Genomic DNA, 15,557 nt, shown 5'->3' with positions numbered 1-15,557 from the left:
CTCAGAATGTAAATAATATTTGAAGTCTTTTAATTATGACCCAAATGCTCAGATTCTGAGAGTTTATACTGTATTTTATACAACCTAAGGAAGCCTTTCATGGTATTCCTCTACTTATGGATCAACAGAATATTCATATTAGACGAAAATTAAGAGAATGCAGATAATCCTTGTTCTTTATGCTTTTTTTATCAAAGCCTTCCAGAACAAATCAGTTATTGTTAAATCTGAGAAAAGTCATAACACAGAAAACCTCTGTTAATCTAATAAATGTGGGAAAGCCTTTAGCCATTATATCTTATAACCATCATGTCTGCCATTCCACTCCTTACAGCCTGTGTGACACTGAGCAAGACAGTTATCCCTCTGGGCATCATCTGTAAATGGTGCTAACAGCATTTAACGTGACAGTGCTGTTGTTAGAATTACATGAGTTTGTACATGAAGAAAACTTGGAGAACTATTTGGTATATATTCTATGTTCAACAAGCATGTTATACTTGTATAAAAATTGTTTCAGGTTTGATTTTTTAAAATTACTAATTACAAAAGAAAGCACCATGGAGTAGCTTTTTAACATTTAACCAAGTTTAGCTGGCAACAAAGAGGTAAAGAAATGTGGAGCAAAATTACTCAAAACTAAAACGAATGATAAGAAATCTAAAAAATTACCAAGACAACAAATACAACATCTGATTAATACATGTTATTAAAGAAAGGATATATGGTACAATGTTACTCATCAGGTAAGCTACATATCATTATCATCAATTCATGATCATCTAGAAGTTCCAGGTATACTTAGTTTTCCTGGAATTTTATAAAATTACGAAGAATACACCCTGGAGAGTCCCTGCCGAAACATTCTATACCACACTCTCCAATTAACATTTACATCATATTTTGATGCCCCAAAACTTGCATCATAATTTTTTATAGGACTTGGGGTGGTAAGCTAGTATCTGTATGCTATTTTTATTTTTACTTTTTTTTTTAAACATCTTTATTGGAGTATACAATGGTGTGTTAGTGTCTGCTTATAATAAAGTGAATCAGCTATACATATACATATATCCCATATCTCCTCCCTCTTGCATCTCCCTCCCATCCTCCCTATGCCACCCCTCTAGATTGTGACAAAGCACAGAGCTGATCTCCCTGTGCCGTGTGGCTGCTTCCCACTAGCTATCTATTTTACATTTGGTAGTGTATATGTCCATGCCACTCTCCCACTTCTTCCCAGCTTACCCTTCCCCCTCACCTTGTCCTCAAGTCCATTCTCTACGTCTGCATCTTCATTCCTGTCCTGCCCCTAGGTTCTTCAGAACCATTTTTTTCCCCTTAGATTCCATATATATGTGTTAGCATATGGTATTTGTTTTTCTCTTTCTGACTCACTTCACTCTGTATGACAGATTCTAGGTCCATCCACCTCACTACAAATAACTCAATTTCGGTTCTTTTTATGGCTGAGTAATATTCCATTGTATGTACGTGCCACATCTTCTTTATCCAGTCATCTGTCGATGGACACTTAGGTTGCTTCCATGTCCTGGCTATTGTAAATAGAGCTGCAATGAACATTGTGGTACATGACCCTTTTTGAATTATGGTTTTCTCAGGGTATATGCCCAGTAGTGAGACTGCTGGGTGGTATGGTAACTCTGTTTTTAGTTTTTTAAGGAACCTCCATATGGTTCTCCATAGTGGCTGTATCAATTTACATTCCCACCAACAGTGCAAGAGGGCTCCCTTTTCTCCACACCCTCTCCAGCATTTATTGTTTGTAGATTTTTTGATGATGGGCATTCTGACTTATAATGAGGTGATACCTCATTGTAGTTTTGATTTGCATTTCTCTAATGATTAGTGATGTTGAGCATCCTTTCATGTGTTTGTTGGCAGTCTGTGTATCTTCTTTGGAGAAATGTTTATTTAGGTCTTCTGCCCATTTTTAGATTGGGTTGTTTTTTTTTTTTTATTGAGCTGCATGAGCTGCTTGTAAATTTTGGAGATTACTCCTTTGTCAGTTGCTTCATTTGCACATATTTTCTCCCATTCTGAGGGTTGTCTTTTCATCTTGTTTCCTTTTGCTGTGCAAAAGCTTTTAAGTTTCATTAGTTCCCATTTGTTTTTGTTTTTATTCCCATTTCTCTAGGAGGTGGGTCAAAAAGGATCTTGCTGTGATTTATGTCAGTGTTCTGCCTATATTTTCCTCTAAGAGTTTTATAGTGTCTAGCCTTACATTTAGGTTTTTAATCCATTTTGAGTTTATTGTTGTGTATGGTGTTAGGGAGTGTTCTAATTTCATTCTTTTACATGTAGCTGTCCACTTTTCCCAGCACCACTTATTGAAGAGGCTGTCTTTTCTCCATTGTATATTCTTGTCTCTTTTATCAAAGATAAGGTGACCATATGTGCTTGCGTTTATCTCTGGGCTTTCTATCCTGTTCCATTGATCTATATTTCTGTTTTTGTGCCAGTACCATCCAGTCTTGATTACTGTAGCTTTGTAGTATAGTCTGAAGTCCAAGAGCCTGATTCCTCCAGCTCTGTTTTTCTTTCTCAAGATTGCTTTGGCTATTTGGTGTCTTTTGTGTTTCCATACAAATTGTGCAACTTTTTGTTCTAGTTCTGTGGAATATGCCATTGGCAGTTTGACAGGGATTGCACTGAATCTGTAGATTGCTTTGGGTAGTACAGACATTTTCACAATGTTGATTCTTTCAATCCAAGAACATGGTATATCTCTCCATCTGTTAGTATCATCTTTAATTTCTTTCATCAGTGTCTTATACTTTTCTGTGTACAGGTCTTTTGTCTCCTTAGGTAGGTTTATTCCTAGGTATTTTATTCTTTTCGTTGCAATGGTAAATGGGAGTGTTCCCTTAATTTCTCTTTCAGATTTTTCATCATGTGTATAGGAATGCAAGAGATTTCTGTGCATTAATCTTGTATCCTACTACTTTACCAAATTCATTGATTAGTTCTAGTAGTTTTCTGGTAGCATCTTTAGGATTATCTATGTATACTATCATGTCTTCTGCAAATAGTGGCAGTTTTACTTCTTCTTTTCCGATTTGGATTCCTCTTATTTCTTTTTCTTCTCTGATTGCTGTGGCTAAAACTCCCAAAACTATGTTGAATAACAGTGGTGAGAGTGGACAACCTTGTCTTGTTCCTGATCTTAAAGGAAATTGTTTCAGTTTTTCACCATTGAGAACGATGTTGGCTGTGGGTTTGTCATATATGATCTTTATTATGTTGAGGTAAGTTCCCTCTATGCCTACTTTCTGAAGGGTTTATATCATAAATGGGTACTGAATTTTGGAGAAAGCTTTTACTGCATCTAGAGAGATGATCATATGGTTTTTCTCCTTCAATTTGTTAATATGGTTTATCACATTGATTGATTAGCATATATTTACGTATGCTTTTCAAGTGAACTTCTCTTAAAAGCCATTATGCCTCACCACACCTCTCCCCTCAGTATCACAGGGCAAAGAATAGCACTATTTATCTATCTGTTTCTTATAGAAACATTTACCAATACTTCCCCTAACCAATCTTACCCCAAACTGTAAATGGGAGCTCCCTGACAACGAATAATCTTGTTTTCAATGTAATCCCTGCCCCAATTCACTGCCCATCATTCAAGAGATGTACATATTCCCCCAAACCATATCAAATAAATGTTAGGCAAGCAAAATTGTTCTATTTTATCAATCTGCTCATTAGGGTGGATTCTTTAGTATGGCACTGCGGAAACAGTACTAACTGAATAATAAGACAAGCAAGTTTTATTTCTGGCTCTGCCACAAACCGATTAAGTCACTTAAATTCTAGGGCCTCAACTTTAATACTAGTGCAATGGCAGAATGACTACATGCCCGTATTTGCACAGTACAACCCCAGTTTTTACCTCACAATTATTAATATATCCTTATTATAATATCCTCAGAGGCCTCCTTTGAGCCTCTGGCCACAACATTTTTGTCAACCAATCAATACACAACCTTGTTTTATGTGTGTTTCTGCTATTTAATGACACCTTAACATACACTGAACTCACAGCCAATTAAACTATAACTCATCCCTGAATGAAGCTTATCTAACAAAGGTTATTTTCTCCTTAAGGCACATCACAGCCTTCTTGCACTTAGAACACCAGACAGCACTTCAGCATTATGTCTGAAGGCCATTATAAACAGCAAGATCACCAACAAAAAGCACAAAAATGCAAGAAATGTGGCATTAAAATTACCGCAAAAAGGGTACTTGTTTATAGTATGAGCACTGAAACAAGAAGGCAGAGCGGGCTTCCCTGGTGGCGCAGTGGTTGAGAGTCCGCCTGCCGATGCAGGGGACACAGGTTCGTGTCCCGGTCCAGGAAGATCTCACATGCCGCGGAGTGGCTGGGCCCGTGAGCCATGGCCGCTGAGCCTGCGCGTCCGGAGCCTGTGCTCCGCAATGGGAGACGCCACAGCAGTGAGAGGCCCGCATAGCGCAAAAAAAAAAAAAAAAGGCAGAGCATCACCTTTGGGGACCTCAGGTGAAACAGTGTGAGTCAGGTGACTCAAAATTTTTGTCACCCTGTGCGTATCTACAAATGACCATGAAAGCACCATGAGTACTGATGTTGGGGTTACAAATACATTTTAGCAAGTAGGTGTATTTGCAAATACAGAATCTACGAACAATGGGGAGGAACTGCAATTGCCCTTACCAACTTAAGTCCTGTAAAAAGATACTTGACTTCTTGATTGATAAAACAGCTAAGCTGAAGCTGACTTTCCTTTCCTTTACTGACTTCTTCTTCTTCAGATTCTGTACATTTCATGCTTTGAAAAATAAGATAAGGAATTTGCCAATGGCATTCAATTTGTTATATAATCTTGAATAAGTTATCCTAATGCTATTAAAATTAATAGCATCATTCACTGGTATTTAAAACATTTCAGTCTTCCAATAGAGATTCATTTTAATATACTTAAAAATGCTCATTCACTTACCAACAATACGGATTAATGAATGTGTGTAAAAGGATAAACTCTCAACAAATATAAGTTGGTATTTATAGTCTTAAAATGGTCTTAATAACCTGACGATAAACAAATCTTTTTCTAAGTTTCCACCCATGATGTAGAAAATAGTATTCTCCTAAATTCATGTTTTATTAATTATATCAATCTCATGTATATAATTTAGCTGATTTATCCCATTTCATAATTAAAAATTAATTCTCTATGAGGTGAATTAATGAGGTATTCTGCTAAAGGTGTTCTCAGGAAAAAATATGAATGTCCTTAAAGAGTACATTTATCTAAACTTCAAGAGCACTCCAAAGGATGTATTTTTCCAAATTCCTAATTTCCATATTTTTTAAGCATAAAAACCTCTGAAGAATTTTCCTTCATATCCCACCCACCACTCCAGGCAACAACGCTATTTATACCAATACACTTCTAAGTTACGATTACAGTCATACTAATCTTGGCTCATAAGGATACGTAGTTTCAAATTCAACTCCGAAGAACTGATCAATTAAACTTTTCTTTTTAGAAGGTGTCACTGCTGGTGCAGATGAAGAATCTGTCTGCAAAAGTTAAGATGAGATAAAAATTCCAACTTTACTTCATATGGATATTAATGTACATTGGCTCCCACACAATCCAGTTTAGTAACACACATTTAGACTTTTTAAAATGTAATCCCTTTCTGTAAAATTCTTCTACTGATCAAAAAATATTACCAAAAAATTAGATGCTCAATAATCTCAATTGATTAAATTCAGCAAATAATGCATTGAATTCAAGCATCAAATGCAAGTTGTCAAGTTCCAACTACAGATTCAGCATCTAAAGTATTCAAGTACATGTCTACCTATTAAGATGAACTAAGACTTTAGGGTGGGGGTGGGATAGAGAATCAGTCTATACTCACAAATATATTTCAATTACCTCTTTAACAGTATCATCCTCTATAGCTTCCAATTTCTGTTGCAATACTCGCATCATTTGTATCCAACATTCATTAGCATCCTGTAATTTAAAAAGTGACACAGTAAGTAATCCTGGCTATTACAGTGTTTGATCTATAAAATCCTTCCAAAGTAATTACTGTTTCCTTAGAGAAGGGGAAGGAAGTTGTTTTCTAAAAAAATATTAAGCCAAATTAAATATTATATGATCTTCAAAACAATGAAGAATTCCAGAATAGTTTATTCATTCATTCAAGAGATGTTTCATGAATTCATCATTATGCTAAACACTATTCTAGACACTAGGAATACAAACAGTCAACAAAACAGAAAAAGTTCTAATGGGGAACATAAACAAAATATAACAAACTCAAGTAAAGAGAGGGTTATGAAGGGAAAAAAAGCAATATGGAAGCAGAAAGTGATTAGGGGATTGCCAACAAACACATGAAGGATACTCAACATCACTAATCATTAGAGAAATGAAAATCAAAACTACAATGAGGGGCTTCCATGGTGGCGCAGTGGTTGAGAGTCCGCCTGCCGATGCAGGGGACACGGGTTCGTGCCCCGGTCCGGGAAGATCCCATGTGCCGCAGAGCGGCTGGGCCCGTGAGCCATGGTTGCTGAGTCTGCACGTCCGGAGCATGTGCTCCATAACGGGAGAGGCCACAACAGTGAGAGGCCCGCGTACCGCAAAAAAAAAAAACTACAATGAGGTATCACCTCACACTGGTCAGAATGGCCATCATCGAAAAATCTACAAACAATAAATGCTGGAGAGGGTGTGGAGAAAAGGGAAACCTCTTGCACTGTTGGTGGGAATGTAAATTGATACAGCCACTATGGAGAACAGTATGGAGGTTCCTTTAAAAATTACAAATAGAACTACCATATGACCCAGCAATCTCACTACTGGGCATATACCCTGAGAAAACCATAATTCAAAAAGAGACATGTACCACAATGTTCATTGCAGCTCTATTTACAATAGCCAGGACATGGAAGCAACCTAAGTGTCCATCGACAGATGACTGGATAAAGAAGATGTGGCACATATATACAATGGAATATTACTCAGCCATAAAAAGAAACAAAATTGAGTTATTTGTAGTGAGGTGGATGGACCTAGAATCTGTCATACAGAGTGAAGTAAGTCAGAAAGAGAAAAACAAATACCGTATGCTAACACATATACATGGAATCTTGAAAAAAAAAATGGTTCTGAAGAACCTAGGGGCAGGACATGAATAAAGACGCAGATGTAGAGAATGGATTTGAGGACAAGGGGAGGGGGAGGGGTAAGCTGGGACGAAGTGAGAGAGTGACATGGACATATATACACTACTAAATGTAAAACAGATAGCTAGTGGGAAGCAGCTGCATAGCACACGGAGATGAGCTAGGTGCTTTGTGACCACCTAGAGGGGTGGGATAGGGAGGATGGGAGGGAGATGCAAGAGGGAGGAGATATGGGGATATATGTATATGTATAGCTGATTCACATTGTTATAAAGCAGAAGGGAAGTGTGCTATTTCAATAGGACTGTCAAGGAAAGCCTCTCTGATGCCTTGACATTTGAGCCATGATACCTGAATGAGGTGAGGAAGCAAGCCATGCACCTGGGAGCCAAAGGAACAAGAGCAAAGGCCCTACAGAAAGAGGATACTTGGGGGGTTTTTTAAAAATAGCAAGGAAGTCAGTGTATCTGGAGAGAACTGAGCAAGGGGAAGAGTGGCACATGATAAGCTCAGAGAGGTAGCCAGGAGCTAGACTGTTTAGGACTGAGACAGAAAGTCACTAGGAGGTACTGAACAAGGAAACCAACATAATCTTATTTACATTTTTAAAAGGACTCTGGGGCTGTATAGAGAAACACCACAAAAGGCAGAAGTAAGATGATCAGTTAACAGACTACTGCACCTCTCCAGGCAAGAGATAATGGTGGTGTGAACTACAGAGGACTGATTATTTGTATTTCCAAATATACTCCAGTAAGTGTAGGATGCCTAAATTTTACATTTACAAAATAAAAACCACAGAACCTTGCCCTGATTACCTGTTGAAGATATTGTCCTTGTTCGCCCTTCTCTGCAAACTGTGGAAAAGCCATGTGCAAAAACTGCAGTAGAATAATAGGTGGAATACTAGAAGAAGTTTTATCCATGGAATCAAACAAATCTCTAAGGGCTTAAAAACAAAGCAATACTTCCTTAGTAAAATAGTGACATATTTAATACATGCTACTGTAAATTAATTCTCAATTAATACCAAGAAATGTCTATTATTTTTAAGTATACCTATTCCTTTTGCAATTGTTGGATCCCTAATAAGAAAATGTTTTTAAATCTTAACTCACCAGAAGACTTTATAATGCAATCACTAGCTATAAACAATGTCTCTCTCTCCTTGACAGCCTTTGTCTTCCCTAATAAAGCAAGGTATATTCACTTTAATACAGACAACACATAACTTCTGTCTAGGAATCACAGAGGCATGATGTTACAGTTCCGCCATTATCAGGACGTCAGGTAACCACTCCCAGCCCTCCTCCCTTTAAGCCCATACTTGGTTCCCGTGTACTGAACTCCTGAGTATTGAAATCTGGAGTATGTTTAAATGAAGTATGTTATCCTCTCTCACCATGACCATAAATCCCATGATGGTCATAAACTCAACCCTGCTCTTGAGTTCAGAATACTTTTTCTCTGTTGACTCCCTAGCTATCACACCTTGCCCTTACTTCATGTATAGCAAAACTCTAATCTAGCTTATCTTGCATTGTTTTGTTAACTAAAATGTGAAATGTTATCATTAGTATACAGACTATTTAGCATAACAAATACTAAAATACAACATCTCAGCACAAAGTAAGTACTCAATGAAATGTTCCTGAATAAAACTACTAAACACAATGTTTAAAAAATATTTTAGGAGGTAGAGCTGAAATTATGCATCCCTACTAAGGTAATAATTTTTAAAATAAAAAAAGCCTAAATTGTAATAACACTTTAAAGGATACACTTCTCAAAAAAAAAAAAGAAAAAAACACAGATGATTTAATTTAATATATACCATGAACAGAGCATCTCAAATATTTCATTAGTTTGAAAGAAAAAGGTCAAAAGACACACTATACATTAAGAGACTAACGAGACATAACAACATAACTAAGTGCAATGTGTGATCCTAGATTGGCTCCTGAAGCAAAAAAGAAAAACAACTTTATAATGGGCAATACAGGGTTAACTGGCAAAATTTAATCAAGTCAGTATTACAAGTTAACATCAGTGTTAAACTCCCACACTTTGAAAAATAACCATCTTGTGGTTATGAATGTCCTTATTCTCAGGAAATACATACTGAGGTATTCAGGAACAAAAAACAGGATGTCTGCAACTTATTCTCAAATGGTTCAGAAAAGAACATGCATTACACAGAATGATGAACCAGATGTGACAAAAAGTTAGTAACTGGTGAATTCTTGCAACTTTTCTGTGAATTTAAATTTATTTCAAAATAAAAAACTTAAAAAATCAAGAAGTAAAAAGTAAAGAACGGTATTTTTCATCCCATAAATACTGCAAGCCTCCTATAAGACTCTGGAGAAGCTGTTGAAATTCTGAGCAACTCTTAGATACGTAAGTTACAAGATGAACTAGATATATGATCACATTTTCCCAGTAAAAACTTCATTTCAGGGGGCTTCCCTGGTGGCGCAGTGGTTGAGAATCTGCCTGCTAATGCAGGGGACATGGGTTCGAGCCCTGGTCTGGGAGGATCCCACATGCCACAGGGCAACTAGGTCGGTGAGCCACAACTACTGAGCCTGCGTGTCTGGAGCCTGTGTTCCTCAACAAGACAGGCTGCGATAGTTGAGAGGCCCGCGTACCACGATGAAGAGTGGCCCCCACTTGCCATAACTAGAGAAAGCCCTCGAACAGAAACGAAGACCCAACACAGCAAAATTAAATAAATAAATTAATAAACTCCTACCCCCAACATCTTCAAAAAAGAAAACAAAACATTTCAACAAATGAACCTACTTTCAGGGAAAAAGGTTAGAGGAAAATCTCACTAATTCCAAATGAGGCAAAGAAACCTACTGTTTATAGTATTACAAATTAATGATTGACCACAATGAGATACCATTTCACACCCCTAGAATGGCGATAATCAAAGACATTCAATACCTAGTGTCAGTGAGGATACAAAGAAATCAGAATCCTCATACATGCTGGGAGGAATATAAGATGATGCAGCTGCTTTGGAAAACAGTCTGGCAGTTACTCACATAGTTACCATGTGACCCAACAATTCCTCTCCTAGACATATACCCAAGAGAAATGAAAACATATGTCCACACAGACTTGTACACAAATGTTTAGCAATATTTATATTGGTCAAAAAGTGGAAACTACCCAAATGTCTTATCAATGATGAAAGGATAAATGAAATGTGATATATCCAATACAATGGAATCTTACTCAGCAATAAAAAGGAATGAAGTACTGATACATGTTTACAATGTGGCTGAACCTCAAAAACATTCTAAGTGAAAGAAGCCATCAAAACAGACCACATATTGTACAATTCCATTTATATCAACATTCTAGAATTGGCAAATCTGCAGACTGACAGTAGATTACTGGTTGCACAGGGCTGGTAGTAGTGACAGGAAACAGGGTGACTGCTGTTACAGGATTTATTTTCTAGTGATGAAAATATTCTAAATTTGATTGTGGTGATGACTGCATAACTCTATGAGTAAACTAGAAAACAGTGAATTGTATAATATAAATGGGTGAATAGTACGGTATGTGAATTATCTCTCAATAAAGCTGTTACAGGGCTTCCCTGGTGGCGCAGTGGTTGGAGTCCGCCTGCCAATGCAGGGGACATGGGTTCATGCCCCGGTCTGGGAAGATCCCACATGCCGTGGAGCGGCTGGGCCCATGAGCCATGGCCGCTGAGCCTGCGCGTCCGGAGCCTGTGCTCTGCAGCGGGAGAGGCCACAACAGTGAGAGGCCCGTGTACCGCCAAAAAAAAAAAAAAAAAAAGTCCCAAGTTGTTTAATGTAAGTGTAAGTACTCTAATTTTAATGAGGTGATGTTTTAAAAACACATTTTGAAAACAGAAAGATACTAAAAAACTGTGAGTGAAAAATGACATTTATTGAATACCATACTCCCTCTTGAAATGTAGTATATTTAAGATACTGACCTGCAGTAATATACTGTGCTGAAGCCATTTCCCCTGAAGCTCTCAAGGCACCTGCATACCTAGGAACATTAAGACAATTAAATATTCACTTTATTCTGAAACTCAAATGGGAAGAAATTAGTTCAAAGGACTTATTATGAAACCCTCAACTACAAGTTTCTCTGAGTTGTTCCCACCATTTTTTCTTCTTCTCTTCTGGTCTTGTTCCTTTAAGAATTACATGGGCAAAAAAGGACTGCTAAGAAAAAATGGAAATTAGATGAATGAAGCCTACTTTAAATTCTTTCCTCTTGTCTAACTCATCTATAACATTTTCTAAAAATTGTGTAAACAAAAAAGTACATATAGCTGACTCACTCTGTTATACAGCAGAAACACAACATTATAAAGCAATTATACTCCACTAAAGATGTTAAAAATAAATAAATAAAATTAAAAAGCACATATTTAATATCCATTATTACAAAGAAAATAAAATATAATTTCAGAAATGAAGAAAAAATCATTAGATCAAAAACATTAGATCAGGGCTTCCCTGGTGGTGCAGTGGTTGAGAGTCTGCCTGCCGATGCAGGGGACACGGGTTCGTGCCCTGGTCCGGAAAGGTCCCACATGCCGCGGAGCGGCTGGGCCCGTGAGCCACGGCCACTGAGCCTGCGCATCCGGAGCCTGTGCTCCGCAATGGGAGAGGCCACAACGGTGAGAGGCCCGTGTACCGCAAAAAGAACAAACAAACAAACAAAAAAACATTAAATCAAAATCAATAAATCTACATTCAGCACTAAGTTCCTACACAACACTAAGTAAGTCACTTAAATTTCAAGTCAGTTTTCTCACCTATAAAATGAAGGGTTCCTATTAAATGATTTCTAAATTCACTTTTATGATTCTCAGTTAATTTACAGCAGTACAAAGGACTGGCCACCCTAAAGGAAATACCCAAACCACTGTAGTTACTTATACAATGTTTTACGAAAAAGGATCAAAAATTATCATTCAGGTATTAAACACCAGGCAATGGGAGAGATCCCACAAAACTAATATAAGATCAGTGGTTACTTGGGGGAGATGAGCAGTTAACTGGGAAAAGGTACAATAAAACTTCCTGGGATGATGAAAATGTTCTATAAATCTGATTGTAAAATGAGTTAGAGAATTTGCATTTGTCAAAACTGATCACACTGAACACGTAAGATGCATACATTTCACTAGATGTAAATTATATTCCAATTTTAAAAAAAAGGGGACTTCCCTGGTGGCGCAGTGGTTAAGCATCTGCCTGCCAATTCAGGGGACATGGGTTCGATCCCTGGTCCAGGAAGATCCCACATGCTGCAGAGCAACTAAGCCCATGTGCCACAACTACTGAGCCTGTGCACTGCAACTACTGAGCCTGTGCTCTGCAACAAAACAAGTCACTGCAATAAGAAGCCCACGCACTGCGATGAAGAGTAGCCCCCGCTCACCGCTCAAGAAAGCCTGCGCAGCAACGAAGACCCAATGCAGTCAAGAAAAAAAAAAACTCTGTGCTTATGTAAGTGAATGAAAGAGGTCACAGAAAATATTATGTTAAATTATACTCAATGGAATAATTTTCTTTTTTTTCAATTGTTTAGATCTTCTGGAAAGTCTTGCAACTAAAAAATTCTTTATTTTTCAATATACAATAATGCATATTGTCTAAATTATATATGTTCATTTAAAAAATAAAAATCATATGGGCTTCCCTGGTGGCACAGTGGTTGAGAGTCCGCCTGCCGATGCAGGGGACACGGGTTCGTGCCCTGGTCTGTGAAGATCCCACATGCCACAGAGCGGCTGGGCCCGTGAGCCATGGCCGCTGAGCCTGTGCGTCCAGAGCCTGTGCTCCATGGCGGGAAAGGCCACAACAGTGAGAGGCCCTCGTACCGCAAAAAAAACAAAAACAAACAAAAAAAAACAAATAAACTTAATGCCTATTATACTTTATCACCTACAAAAAGAGGACGTCTTGACTCTTCTATCATCTGTGAAATATTCACAACATTCAGTCACAGATCAGATCAACCCAAACATTCATTGACAGAAAAATGAATAATTATTTGGTAGTATATACATACAATGGTGTACCCTACAGCATGGGTCCCCAACCCCCGGGACACTAAATGGTACTAGTATGTAGCCTCTTAGGAACCCAGCCGCACAGCAGGAGGTGAGCAGCAGGCAAGGGAGAGAAGCTTCATCTGTATTTACAGCTGCTCCCCATCGCTCGCATCACTGCCTGAGCTCCGCTTCCTGTCAGATCATCGGCCTCACTAGATTCTCATAGGAGTGCAAACTCTACTGTGAACTGCGCGTGTGAGGGATCTAGGCTGCTTGCTCCTTATGAGAATTTAATGCCTGATGATCTGAGGTGGAGCTGAGGCAGTGATGGGGAGTGGCTACAAATACAGATTATCATTAGCAGAGAGGTTTGACTGCACAGAGACCATTATAAACCAACTGCTTGCAGACTCATATCAAAACCCTATCAGTGAGTGGCAAGTGAAAACCAGCTCAGGGCTCCCACTGATTCTGCATTATGGTGAGTTGTATAATTATTTCATTATATATTATAATGTAGTAATAATAGAAATAAAGTGCATGATAAATGTAATGCTCTGAATCATCCCGAAACCATCCCCCCACCCCCACACCGGTCCATGAAAACACTGTCTTCCATGAAACCAGTCCCCGCTGCCAAAATGCTGGGGACCACTGCCCTACAGCATGAACATGAATGAACACACACACAACATGGAAAAGCCAAATATAATGAGCCTGACTCAAATGAACATAATCTGTATGTTTCTGTTCATGAAGAGTTCAAAATAAGCAAAATTACTCAAAATTAGAAGTCAGGTGAGTATAACAACTTTGCAAAGAAGGGTGGGGGCAGTGGATAGGAAGGGATTGGTGAGGGGATTTTTGGAGTGCTAACAGAGTTCTGTTGATCCCCATCAGTTACAGGGATGTGTTCACTCTGGGATAATTCATTTGTATATGTTTCTATATAATTCAATAATTAAAAGCAAACTTTGGTTTTGCACAGCAAAGGAAACCATAAACAAAACGAAAATACAACAGGAGAAAATATTTGCAAATGATGCAACAGACAAGGGCTTAATTTCCAAAATATACGAACAGCTCATACAGCTCAACAACGAAAAAACAAACAAGCCAATCCAAAAATGGGCAGGGACTTCTCTGGTGGTCCAGTGGGTAAGCCTGCACACTCCCAATGCAGGGGGCCTGGGTTTGACCCCTGATTAGGGAACTAGATCCCACATGCATGCCACAACTAAATAGTCCACGTGCTGCAAGTAAGAAGCCCACATGCAGCAACTAGGAAGTCCAGATGCCACAACTAAGGATTCCGCATGCCGCAACAAAGATCCTGCATGCTGCAACTAAGACCCAATGCAGCAAAAAATAAATAGTATAAATAATAATAAATTTTTAAAAAATAATAATACCTTTAAAAAAAGTCTACAAATAACAAATGCTGGAGAGGGTATGGAGAAAAGGGAACCCTCCTTACACAGCTGGTGGAAATATAAGCTGGTGCAGCCACTGTGGAAAACAGTATGGATGTTCCTCAGAAAAGTAAAAATAGAATTACCATATGATCCAGCAATTCTACTCCTGGACATATATCTGGACAAAACTATAATTCAAAAAGATACATACACCCCTATGTTCATAGCAGCACTGTTCACAATAGCCAAGACATGGAAACAACCTAAATGTTCATCGACAGCTGAATGGATAAAGAAGATGTGGCACACACATACAATGGAACACTACTCAGTCACAGTACAAGGTCCTACTGTATAACACAGAGAACTATATTCAATATCCTGTGATAAACCATAACGGAAAAGAATATTAAAAGACCAGAATACATATGTGTATAACCGAATCCCTTTGCTGGAAAGCAGTAATTAACACAACATTGTAAATCAACTATACTTCAATAAGAAAAACAAAAAACTTTGGGGCAAAAGGAAAAGATAAGAATTTATAACTTATTTTTTAAATATTTATTTATTTTGACTGCACCGGGTCTTAGTTGTGGCGTAAGTTGTGGCATGCGGGCTGCTTAGTTGTGGCAAGTGGACTACTTACTTAATTGCAGCATGCAAACTCTTACTTGTGGCATGCATGTGGGATCTAGTTCCCCAACCAGGGATTGAACCCGGGCCCCCTGCATTGGGAGCACAGTGTCTTACCCACTGGACCACCAGGCAAGTCCCTTTTATAACATTTTTTAAAAAACATCTGAGCAATCTCATCTAATGAATAGAAAACAAGCAAAATCTCAGAATTAAATAC

The 15,557-nt window shown here is 38.2% G+C and overlaps 1 protein-coding gene across 2 annotated transcripts in view; it reads right to left on the bottom strand.

Annotated features, from left to right (window-relative positions):
* The window catches only part of USP14 (ubiquitin specific peptidase 14), a 45,843-nt gene that overhangs the window by 9,743 nt on the left and 20,543 nt on the right, over window positions 1–15,557 (bottom strand). For both annotated transcript variants that reach the window (XM_024757897.1, XM_024757896.1), the window contains exons 6-10: window positions 11,205–11,263; window positions 8,041–8,171; window positions 5,961–6,041; window positions 5,511–5,596; window positions 4,727–4,841 (exon numbers count right to left, since the gene is read on the bottom strand). In XM_024757897.1, coding sequence (XP_024613665.1) covers window positions 4,727–4,841; window positions 5,511–5,596; window positions 5,961–6,041; window positions 8,041–8,171; window positions 11,205–11,263 — 472 coding nt within the window. The remainder of the gene's footprint in view (window positions 1–4,726; window positions 4,842–5,510; window positions 5,597–5,960; window positions 6,042–8,040; window positions 8,172–11,204; window positions 11,264–15,557) is intronic.

The sequence above is a fragment of the Neophocaena asiaeorientalis genome, unplaced genomic scaffold, assembly GCF_003031525.2.
Source record: "Neophocaena asiaeorientalis asiaeorientalis breed wild unplaced genomic scaffold, Neophocaena_asiaeorientalis_V1.1 scaffold142, whole genome shotgun sequence".
In the NCBI taxonomy this organism is placed as follows: Eukaryota; Metazoa; Chordata; class Mammalia; order Artiodactyla; family Phocoenidae; genus Neophocaena; species Neophocaena asiaeorientalis.
The sequence above is the reverse complement of the archived record's forward strand: the minus strand, read 5'-3'. Positions and strand labels throughout refer to the sequence as shown.